This window comes from Mandrillus leucophaeus, unplaced genomic scaffold (assembly GCF_000951045.1).
Source record: "Mandrillus leucophaeus isolate KB7577 unplaced genomic scaffold, Mleu.le_1.0 Scaffold1097, whole genome shotgun sequence".
Lineage (NCBI taxonomy): Eukaryota > Metazoa > Chordata > Mammalia > Primates > Cercopithecidae > Mandrillus > Mandrillus leucophaeus.
Window position 1 is genome coordinate 215,794 of NW_012099176.1, and position 12,605 is coordinate 228,398.

Sequence of the window (12,605 nt, forward strand, 5' to 3'; positions counted from 1 at the left end):
CTTAGGTATTCAGTTATAGCAACAGAAAATGGACTAAGACTGGCCCATCCATAGAACTTTATCCTAGTTCATTATTGTATCATACTGTTTGAATGACTATCATCTTAGAACATGAGACAGGGTGAGATACCGGCAATCAACCTAAGACAGGAAACAAATAATAACTTCATGTAGTTTACCAATTTACTCTCCCCTGCAGACTTCAACTTCTCCTGTAGTTTTATGGTGGTCTGTCGGATCCTTTCTATCTCCTCCTGCTGTTTAAGAATCAGCTGTCTTTCCTTCCGAGCTGCCTTATTGGCTTCTTGAAGACGTTTTATTTCTGCCTAAGGTTTAAAGAGTTAAGACAGGGATCAAGATTGGAAGAAGACAAGGCCAAAGTAATATTTAAAAAAAAATCATCACATATATTAAAAACAAATACATACAGTATTTTATAACAAAAGTAGTAATACTGAAAAGTTTAAAAAATAATGAGGCAGGAAATAAATCACATACAATCTCACCATTCTAAAATAATTTCATATGATCCCTTAATTTTATTTAAATTATAATTAGACTGATAATTTCATATCCCATTTTAAAACATACATTTCACATTTTTCCATAATGCTACTTAACGTTTACACTTACTAGTTTAATAGCTGCTTATCAAGTAAACTAATTAATGTAACTATTATTCTATTGCTAAACTTTTAGGCCCCTATAATGTTTTACTATCCCAAATAATGCTTTAATGACCATACCACAGACTAGTTCTCTAGGAGAGATTTCTAAAAGTAAAATAAACACGTCAAAGACAATGAATCATTTTATGGTTCTTAAAAACAGTTTTTAAAATTGCTTTCAAAAAAGGACTGCCCCCGCCTACAATGCTACCAGAAACATTTAAGACTACATTGCATCAATCTCTCTCCACACAGAATACTGAGTTTTCAATTGCTATGTGGGCAGAAGATAACACATTTCACTGCTAATAATTGTCAAAATTTAACAGATAATCCTTTTTTAAAAATAAATTTGTTTTAAATCTGTTTTTTTGGTTAGATATGTTGGCTCACACCTGTAATCCTAGCACTTTGGGAGGCCAAGGCAGGCAGATCACTTGAGCCCAGGAGTTGACTAGCCTGGGCAACACAGTGAAACCTCGCCTTTACAAAAGATACAAAAATTAGCCAGGCATGGTGGCACTCACCTGTGGTCCCAGCTACTTGGGAGGCTGAGGTGGGAGGATCAACCTGAGGCCAGGAGGTCAAGGTTGCAGTGAGCCAAAATCATGCCACTGCACTCCAGCCCAGGAAACAGAGTGAGACCCTGTCTCAATCAATCAATGTTTTCTTATTAATAAAGCATAATAAAGACATTAAAATTTGTAGTTATAATTATTTTAATCATTGAGATTTTTTGAAACTACCTTAAAATGCAAAAAAGTGCTTTGTAAACATCTACACTTCCAAAACATCAAATTAACAATTGTTAATATTCAGTTATATTTTCTCCAAGTCTTTAATCCTGTAAAGAAATAAAACATTACGGATAAAACTAGTCTGCAATCTTGTGCCCCAACTCCTCAGAGGTAACAACTATCATGGGTTTAGTATCTATCCTTCCAGCACATTCTTTTTAAATTATTCTAAAAATATTTGTGCTTATCTGTAAACAAAAATATTTGTGCTTATCTGTAAAAAAAAGATACACTATTTGGTTTGTATGTTTAAAAATATTTTATAAATATCATATGTATATGTTTTAAATCTTGCTTTACTAGATATCACTTTTGATATTTCGCCATGCTAATTTATGCCTTTTAATGCTGCATAAAATTAGAGTGGAGAACCATATATTTATCTATTACCCATATGGTGGGATTATTCTTATTTTTAAAATTTTTTAGAGACAAGGTCTTGCTCTGTTGCCCAGGCTGGAGTACAGTGGCTCAATCACAGCTCAATGCAGCCTCAAACTTGTGGGCTCAAGTGATCTTCCCACCTTAGCCTCCCAAGTAGCTAGGACTACAAGCATGTGCCACCATGCATAGCTAATTTTTATTTTATTTTTTTGTAGACACAGAGTCTTGCTATGTTGCCCAGGGTGGTCTCAAACTCCTGGCCTCAAGTGATGCGTCTGCTTTGGCCTCCCAAAGTACTGAGATTATAGGTGTGAGCCACTGTGCCCACCCCATATGGTGAGATTTTAAGGTTGTTGTTTATTTTTTACTATTGTACAAACAATGCTGTAAGTAAAGAGCCTTATATATTTTGTCTTTTTGGGCACATTTATAAATTTTTCTGGAGTAGTAGTTCTCAGAGTGTGCTCTATGGAGTCCCTGGAAGTCTTGAGACCCTGTCAGGGGACTCTGAGCATCAAACCATTTTTTATAATACTAAATACATTATGAGCAACTATATTATTTGCTCTTTATTCTCATTCCCTAATGAGTATACAATGGTTGTATACATTTTAAAGAAAGCAACTATATTTTCCAAAACAAAAAATAATTTAGTGAAAAGAATATTTTAGCGTTTTGCATATCTCTTTATCGTCTAGCTTGATTTTTTTTAACATTGTGCATTGATCACTGGGAAAATGTTGGTTCACTAAGTTATGCAGATTTTCTAAATGTTGACACACTTCATTATGCAATATCAAACAGTTATACTCATGAATATCACCATTAATCTCAAAAGAAAAATTATTTTGGGTGGGCAATGGAAATTTTTCAGAATCCTGACTTGTGTGTGAAAGCTTGAATTTTATCATTGGCAATATATGCTGTCAGTTATTTTTCTGAAGTGACAGGGATACTTGCTTCGTTTTTGAGAAAAACATTTGTCAAATAACCAAATCTGAATTAGCACAGTTTGCCTTGAATCATTCTTTCAAGTAAAAATGCTATTCCATGAAAAAAAATTTTAAAAAAAGCTCACAATTCAAACAAGCGCACAAATACTTCTCCTTGAATTAATCACTATATTCTGGTATCGAGCAAAGGTGTCTGATTATGGATTTCCCGTTTCTGTCACACAGAATACAAAAAAGACATGTACTCAAGAGTTTAAGACAATAAGATTAATAATTCTTACTACTCAATCAGGACATTCTAAATGAAACTTGCTTTCTTTAACTGCAAGTAAGTGGCATGAAGAATAAGACAATTACCAATACGGTTTGGTGCCACTGACTTGTGCTAAAGCACCAGTAGTTTTACTCAGCATTGTTTTCTCCTATTTAGTGCAAATGTCAACACAGTGAAAAGGGTAAATTCATATCAGAGTATCATTATGAAAATAGTTTTGATCTTCCAGACCTGTGAAAGGGTCTTAGAGGCCAGAGTTTCACAAGGTACATTTTGACACTTCCACTAACTTAGGCCTGAGTTTCTGAACCAAATAATGTATAAATTCACCCAATTCAAGCCTAGAAGAAAAAAAAGACAATTTCTAAGGAATACTTGGGAAACAAGGTTTGCTCCTCTTGTAAGAACACACAAAGTTGTACAAATGAATTGCTTACTTTAAAATGGTGAATAGTATAAGTGAATTATTCACTTTATTAAAATGGTTATTTTTATGTGTTATGAATATCACTTCAGGGAGGGTAAAACTAGTAAGACATAGGAAAATACGGTCTCTCTTTTTTGGATACGGTTGTACCAAATTGCTTAGAGCCAGCCATTTCACTATCAGTCAAAAGAATTCTTTCTGCTACAGTTGCAATAGGTATCTTAGCACATATATTCTTACACTTTGGTTCTTTCAACCTTATAAGGCAACTTTTCAGGGGTAACCAATTGGATCAAAGAGTATATTTTGCACATTTACTTAAAAAATTCTTAAGTATTACAAAAAGAAAAAGTAGTCACTCATATCCCTACCACTGGCATTAAACATATTTAACAGTTTGCACATTTGTTTCAAATATGTTATCCATAAATAGATAAACATAGATGAAACCAAACTCCATGCCAATCTCTTCCTCCTTCCTCTCTTCCCCAGAAGTGTATCATTCCTATATGTGGTTTTTTGCTTTTGATGCATGAGTGGTTCCAAAGAACATATACTACTAATTGGTTACATTAAAAAAATTTACATGACTGGTATAATACTGTATATATTCTTTGCATCTTGCTTTTCTATAAAAAAGAACATTATGGTTTTTGGTAAAGGAAGATCTACTGCTACACTCTCCAGTATGACAGCTTCTAGCTACATGTGGCTAGTAGCCACAGTATTGGACAACACAGATATAGAAAATTACTATCATTTCAGATATCTCTATAGACAGTGCTGATATCTAATACATTCAGTTTCCTGTAGTACTATACTTTCTTGCAAGAATATGTTTTATTTCATCTATTCTTTTATTGAAGAAATTAAGTTGTTTCCATTTTCCTCTGCACATATGTGAAAGCTTTTTTAGGATATATACCAAGACAGAACTGCTGAGTCATATATCATATATGTCCTCAACTGAACCAGGTAGTGGCAATTGCTCTCAACTCAAAGTGGTTACACCAGTCAACACTCTAACCAGCTATACAGAGCCGCAGTGACAAAACTGGAGACTCAGGAGATCTTAAACTCACATTCTCCTCAAAGCAGTTGTCAAGTTCTGAAGGAGCACATAGAGGGCTAAGGAGTTAACCCAGAAAAGTCTTGAAAGCACAGCAGAAATCCCCAGTCTCTTGTGCTGAGTAAAAAATTGTATCTGGGTTTCCAGTGAAGCCCTGGAGAGCCCCAACCCAGGGACAATGCAAACCAGACATAGACTGAGGCTTACCAACTCTACAACCCAACCCTAACCCAGCACAATCTTTGAATGAATTAAGATGAACAGTTGATAACTCTAATAAAATAGCAAAAGAAAACTCTAATAAAATAGCAAAAGAAAGGATAAATCCTCTCTGGGGGAAGAGACCATCAGCTGGAGCCTTTGCAGTTATTTATATACTGCTGTCTAGTACTCAACAAAAAAATTACTAGGCATGCAAAGTAAAGGAGCCATACGATAGTTAAAAAAAAAAAAAAAGAAAACAGACAATAGTAATAATAGAGGCACAGATGGCTACATATAAGCAGACAGGGAAGAAATAACAGTACAGAAAATTAAAATAACTACAGATAACATGTAGAAAAAGATAGAAAAGTAGGCCAGGCACAGTGGCTCATGCCTGTAATCCCGGCACTTTGGGAAGCCAAGGCGGGTGGATCACCTGAGGTCAGGGGTTTGAGACCAGCCTGGCCAACATGGTGAAACCCCATCTCTACTAAAAATACAAAAAAATTAGCTGGGTGTGGTGGCACACGCCTGTAATCCCAGCTACTCAGGAGGCTGAGGCAGGGTTTGCAGTGAGCCAAGATCACACCATTGCACTCTAGCCTGGGCAGGAAGAGTGAAACTCCGTCTCAAAAACAAAAACAAAAACAAAAACAAAAACCAAGTAGATTAAAGGGTAGAAAATTTCAACAGACTTAAAATCTATTTTAAAAAGAATAAAATTGGGTATTATAGAACTAAAACACTAAAACAGATCAAATTAAGAACTCACTGGAGAGACTTAGCAGTACATTGGGCAAAGTAGAAGACATACTAATGAACTCAAAGACAGGTCAATAAAAACTTTCCAAACTGAAGCACAGTGTTTTTAGTTTTTAATTTGTTTGTTTTAAGGAATAAAATACAAACAAGACAGAGGAAAGGGATGTGGCAAATGGTCAAAAGGTCTAACCTATGTCTAATTGAAGTCCCTGAAGTAAAAGAGAAAAAGAATGAGGCAGAAGTGGCCAGGCACAGTAGCTCACACCTGTAATCCCAGTACTCTGGGAGGCCAAGGTTGGGGATCACTTGAGTCCAGGAGTTCAAGACCAGCCTGGGCAACATGGTGAAACCCCATCTCTACAAAAAATTACCTGGCACTGGTGGCACACACCTGTGGTCCCAGCTACAGGGGAGGCTTGGGTGAGTGGACTGCTTGAGCCCCGGAGGCAGAGATTGCAGTGAGCTGAGATCGTGCCACTGTACTCCAGCCTGGGCAACTGAGTGGGACCCTGTCTCACACACACACACAAAAAAGGGAGGCGGGAGCAGAAGCAATACACGAAGAGACAGTTTCTGAAAAACTGATTAAATAAAACAACCAATACAAGAAGCTCAGCAAATCTTAAATAGGATGAATACAAAGGAAACCACGCCTACATGCATCATAGTAAAACTACTGAAAAATTGGATAATTTTTAAATAATCTTAAAAGGAACCTTCAAAAGAACAAGATTAAGATAACTGACCTCTCCACATAAACAATAAAAGCAGTAAATAATGGAAAAACATCTTTAAAAGTGCTGAAAGAAAATAATTTTATGCCTATTAAAAATATTCTTCAAACATAAAGGTGAAACAAATACATTTTCAAACTAATCAAAACAAAAAATGTGTTATTAGCAGGCATGCAATAAAATACCAGACGTATTAAAATGAAAAATCTTATACTTCAAAGGATACTATCAAGAAAGTGAAAAGAAACCCCACAGAATGAGGGATAAATTTATAAATCTTGTTTTCATTTTATTTTATAACAGAAAGCTACTGTAACATTATAGAAAGTTATTTACTTATTTTAACTAAGAAAAAATTTTAATTTATTTTAAAATCAATTTTTTGGATTAAAAATACACAACTTTTTTTTTTAATAGAATTCAGAATTTATTCAAATTCATATCATCTGTAATGTTTCCTGGGATAAACATATAACTAAGTAATAAGCCAATATATAATTCAGATAATTAGGTTCCTAAATCATTTAACATAGTAGCTAGCACCTGGCAACAGGTTAATATGGAAAAAAGTAACTAGAATCTATTGAATACTTACCAGGCACAGTGAAACACATTTTACATATGTTACCTCATTTAATCCTCACAACCACCATATGAAGTATAATCCCACTCCTACAGATGAGGAAATTAAGTCTCAGAGAGTTACTTAAACTTTGACCGTGATTACACAGTTGCAAGGGACAACACTGGAATTCAAATAATAGCAACTAACATTTATTGAGCACTTACCATTGTGCCACGGTCTGCTCTAAGTTTATTTTATGTATTAACTCACTTATTCCTCAAAACAACCCTATAAAGTATGTTACTATTATTATCTTCAGTTTACAGATGAGGAAACTGAGACACAGAGAAGTTAAGTAACTTGTTCCAGGTTATGAAACCAGCAACTGGTAAAGCTGGGATTTTAGCCTAGGAAATCTAACTCCAGAGCCTGAATTCTTTACCACTACACTACCATGCTGCCTCTCCAGAATTCAAAACTAAGGTCTTTCTAAGTCCATTAAGCCAAAATATTTATCAATATGTAATTAATATGTCATGAAAGTCTAGGGAAACAATAATTTAAAATTTAATCCAAATAGATTCTTTTACACATATCTTAATTTTTAAAATATGTATTTCAAAAGAGTATTTTTCTTTTACTTACTACATGAAGGTAGAAAGTTTGCCTGTGTATTTTACTAATTTAGCAGTGACACACAATCCTAATTTAGGAGAAATACAGTAGATTATCAAGCAACCCCTATAAGTATAGTAGTATGAACATAAACAGTGGAAGTATCAACTAAATCTCATTTAAGGCAATAATAAGGAAAAGAAATCAGGCAAAATAATAGATTCCATAAACTAACTTGCCTTATAAGCTATCCTAAAGGGGTGTCTTCCCTAACATACCTTTTCTTGCTGCAACCTTAAAAGCAAACCACGCTGTTTCTTCCGGAGTGGGGGCATTTTATCATCCTCTCCTTTGTCTCGTAGATGTCTGCAAATAATATTTTTCATTCAGATAAAGATTTGATTAAATTTCTCTTACCTGAATAATGTCAAGAATTCTTGACTACTAAAAAGTCTACAAACCAATTTAACATTTTCAAATGTGAAAAGCAGTTGCTACATGTAGCTGTAACTATTCATATCCGAATAAGTCTTTTACTGAGGTATATGCAAGCCCTAGAATGTGTCCTCTGAAGACAGAAGGACTTTGGGAAATTTACAATATTGTATCATATGACAACATAAGATTACAGTCAGTTAAGTGGTAAAAGAGGAATGCAAAGAAAATGTTATGTGAGTAGGAGGAGGTCTTGAAAGAAATACAAATCAAATATGACTGCCATACTTCTAGCTTGAGAAACTGGGTTGCTCAAATCAAATCAAATGAGGAAACAAAAACATCTTAAAATATAAAGCATTCTGTTTTAAGAATGAAGAAATTAGTGAAAACTGTACTCACTGAAAGAACTTACTTTTTTTGATGCTCTAACCAGGCCAACTCAGCCTTAGTCTTCTCCTTCAAGGCCTTTTCGCGGAGACGCAGGAGTGAAGACTGGTGAGCTGCCCTCATTTCTTCTTCTTTCATATACTGTCGAACCATCTCCATAGTAAATTTAGAAAAGCTATCTTGTCCTCCTGAGAATGGCATGTTCAGTTCCTAAAGTAGATGGTTTCTTTCTTGTTTATGATTATCTAACCTTTTGGTACTTCACTCCACTAAAAGTGGTATGCATTTACAAAAACAAACTATGTATTTAACAAGGCCATCAACAATGTAAGAGAATATTCTTTAAAAAGGCACATGAGGCAGATTAACATTCATCTGCTAATTTACTCAGCCAATAAAATTTTAATAAACTACTGCAAGCCAATTACTGTCCCAAGGATCCAAAGTGGGACAAGAATTTGTTTCTGCTAACCAAAAAGCATACAATTTGTTAAGAACGAATGTAAATTTCTAAATGAATACAGCATTAGAAGAGTGAAGCAAGTACAAAAGCTAGAGAGATAATATTGGCTCAGATCCTCAAAGGCCTCATATATCATTCCAAAAAATAAGTTTGTATTGTACTTTGTAAGGAAAGTGAAGTCAGATTTCATAGGAAAACTATAAAATAAAATTGATATCTTAGAAAAATCGTTCTAGTAGCTGACAAATGAGACAAGTACAAAATGTTTTCTCATATCTTTGAGAGAACATATCCACAACCATTTACCTCCACAGATAAAGTGAAACACACCTTGGCAGTAGACAGCGTAGTTTTTTCTGGAGAAGCTTCTTCATCAGAGTCATCATGATGACCTCTTCTCTTTTCCATATTAAATCTGCGGTGACTCTCTGAAGGTAGTAATGATCGAAATGATTGTTCTTCTATTTCATCTTCCGTCATGGATTCATCAAATTTCAGAGAATATTCTGTTGCAATAGATGTTGAGTCTAAAAGAATATGGAGAAAGTAGATTTTATCATTATAACTGTTCTCAGCAGGTATTCAATTAGTAGCCCTTTGCCTCTTTATGGGACAATCCAACATAAATTCATAAAACTGATCACTAAAAAATAGACATGAAACATTAAAATTCATTTGCCTTACAAGCAAGGAAAAAACTTCTAAAAATACCTAGAAATATTAGGTTAAGAAATATAAAGATTAATGTTGCAAAAAATTTAGAGAACTCTTACAAATCAATTAGAAAACCACTAATGCACCTATAGAAAAATGAAAAAAGGTCAGATCAGATGCTTTACAAAGCAAATATAAATAGTAAAAGTGAAAAACATTACTATCAATCAAAGAAATGCAAGTAAAAATATCTTTTTAAAAAACTCATTAATTCCAAGTTTAATTAGAATATGACAGATCTTTCAGGCTGGTTCCTGTGTGCCTTTGACACGGTTTTTTTTTTTTTTTTTTTAATTGAATACTTCTTCACTTTCTGGTACTACAAGATACTCCAGGCTCAAATTGTATTTTCCCTACAGCCCTAGAATCAGTCATTTCTCCAAAAAGCTCTTATTTATTTTATTAAGGAATGATACTTAGAAACCACAATCTAGGGGCCAGGCACAGAGTGGCTCACACCTGCAATCCCAGCATTTTGGGATGCCACGGTAGGAGTATCCCTCGAGGCCAGGAGTTTGAGACCAGCCTGGGTGACAGAGCAAGACCCCATCTCTTTAAAAAATCAGAAAGAAAGAAAGAATTTGTAGGCACTAGTTGTCCTTGTTACTATGGGTGTATCACTGCTTCTGCACTTGCTCAGTGGACAGAGCTAGGTAATATATGGATGTATATTAATCCATGTGTACAAGTGTGTGCACATACTTACGCACACAATTACAATTGCTTTTATATCCATTCAGTCAGCCAGCTAAACACGAATTCATACTTACGTCTATGATCCAGTACCAGAGTTCATTCTAGTCTTCCCTTCTTGTGTATCTTCCCTTCCAATACTGAGAAACACGGCTCCCACCATCCAACACTCATTTACTTATTTGTTCAAACCCAATATATATGTAAAGAACTGTTAACCTGTACCCCCGTGAAAAACTATTATCCAACTAGAGTATAGGTTTATGTACCGTTCCTTTTGTATTAGGCTTATATTAACAGTTTCCACTCAAGACACCATTTTCCAAAGTTACTTACTTAGGTCAGCTCTTTTCCCTAACTGCTTCAATGTCGTTATGCCATATATTTGTAATACAGTTAGATTCATTTATCGCAGGCTGCGTTCCATTTTGGGATCTCCCAATATCCTGATTCATGTGTGTGTTTGCATGATTAGTTCACAGATACTAAAATTTACTCATTGTGATACACAGTTCCAAGGTTTTGACAAATACACAGCATCATACAGAACATACATATATACAGAACAACTACTCTATGTAACAGTTCCTTCACCCTAAACGTCCCTCCATGCATCCTCTTTGCAGTCAACTACTTCCTCTTCCCCCTAATGCCTAGAAATCAATTGTTTTCCATCTCTTTAGTTGTGCCTTTTACATACTGTCATATAAATTGAATCATATTATAACAGACAGATTTTTGGGGCCTGCTTTTTCACTTAGTAAAATTCACTTAAAATTCGTCCAAGTGCGCTCACTTCAATAGCTCCCCTGGTAGAGGGGAGGTCTGGTAGAGTGCAGGACTGTAAAATTTGTCCATGTTGTTGCATGAATCAAAAGATTATTCCTTTTAATAGCTGAATAGTATTTCATTGTACGGATGTACCAGTTTATTTATCCATTTTCCTAGTAAAGGACATCTTGATTGCTTATAGTTCTTAGCAATTATGAATATGCTGCTATGAACATCAGTATATAGGTTTTTATGTAGACGTAAATTTTCAGATCACTCAGTAAATACCCAGGCATGTGATTGCTGGATTGTATGGTTAAGTCTTACAAGACACTATGAAACTATCTTCCACGGTGACCATATAATTTTCCATTCTCACCAACAATGTATGCAAGTTCCTGTTGCTCTGCATCCTTGTCACCAATTTATTATTGTCCGTTTTTCTGATAGTCATTCTAGTAATGTGTTATAGTATCCTGTGATTTCAATTTTAATTTCTCTAATGATATATGTGGTTGAAGACTTTTTCCTGTGTCTATGTGCCATCTGCATATTTTCTTCAATAAAGTATCTGTTCAGATCTTCTGTACATTTTAAAAATTGAGTTGTTTTTCCTATTATTGAAATTTTTTTTTTTTTTTTTTTGAGACAGAATCTCTGTCTTGTTGCCCAGGCTGGAGTGCAGTGGCACAATCTCGGCTCACTGCAACCTCCACCTCCAAGGTTTGAGCAATTCTCCTGCTTCAGCCTCCTGAGTAGCTGGGACTACAGGTGCGTACCACCATGCCCAGATAATTTTTGCATTTTTAGTAGAGATGAGGTTTCACCATATTAGCCAGGCTGGTCTCGAAATCCTGACCTTAGGTGATCTGCCTGCCTCAGCCTCCCAAAGTGCTGGGATTTCAGGTATGAACCACCACACCCAGCCTTCTATTATTGAGTTTCAAGAGTTCTTTACATACTCTAGATAGAAATCCTTTATCAAATATGTGATTTGCAAATATTTTCTCCCAATCTGTGGCTTGTCTTTTCATTCTCTTCACAATGTCTTTCACAGAGTGGAAGTTTTTAAATTCTGATAAAGCACAATTCATCAATTTTTTCTTTCACAGATCATACCTTGAGGTGTTACATACCTGAGAAGTCATCACCAAACCGAATGTTGCCTAGATTTATATTTTCTCCTACGTAGGAGGTTTTTAAGGGTTTCGTTCTTTGGATAGTGGCTGCCTTGTGAATTCTAGCTGTCTTGGCTTCTTCAGATTCCTAACTCAATTTCCTCAACTCAAGAAGACCACTGGGCTCCATGCTCTGTAGTCTGGAAACTCCCTAGGCAGTAAACTGGTAGAACTGTAGCACTCATTTGTTTCCAGTCTCTCATGAATCAACACAATTCACTGCCTGAGGCCCCACCGTCTTAAAAATAGTTACTTCATGTTTTGCCTGATATTTTACTTGCTTTAAGAGGGAAGCAGGCTGGGCGCAGTTGCTCAGACCTGTAATCCCAGCACTTTGGGAGGCCAAGGCGGACGGATCATGAGTTCAGGAGTTTGAGACCAGCCTGACCAGTATGGTGAAACCCCGTCTCTACTAAAAATACAAAAATTAGGCCGGGCGCGGTGGCTCAAGCCTGTAATCCCAGCACTTTGGGAGGCCGAGACGGGCGGATCACAAGGTCAGGAGATCG

At 35.5% G+C, this 12,605-nt stretch overlaps 1 protein-coding gene across 1 annotated transcript in view; it reads right to left on the reverse strand.

The window, feature by feature from the left end:
• CEP350 (centrosomal protein 350kDa) overlaps positions 1-12,605 on the reverse strand; it is a 139,460-nt gene that overhangs the window by 62,381 nt on the left and 64,474 nt on the right. The window contains 4 exon segments of the mRNA XM_011989570.1: positions 180-326; positions 7,731-7,818; positions 8,303-8,487; positions 9,071-9,267. Of these exon segments, the coding sequence (XP_011844960.1) occupies positions 180-326; positions 7,731-7,818; positions 8,303-8,487; positions 9,071-9,267 (617 nt within the window).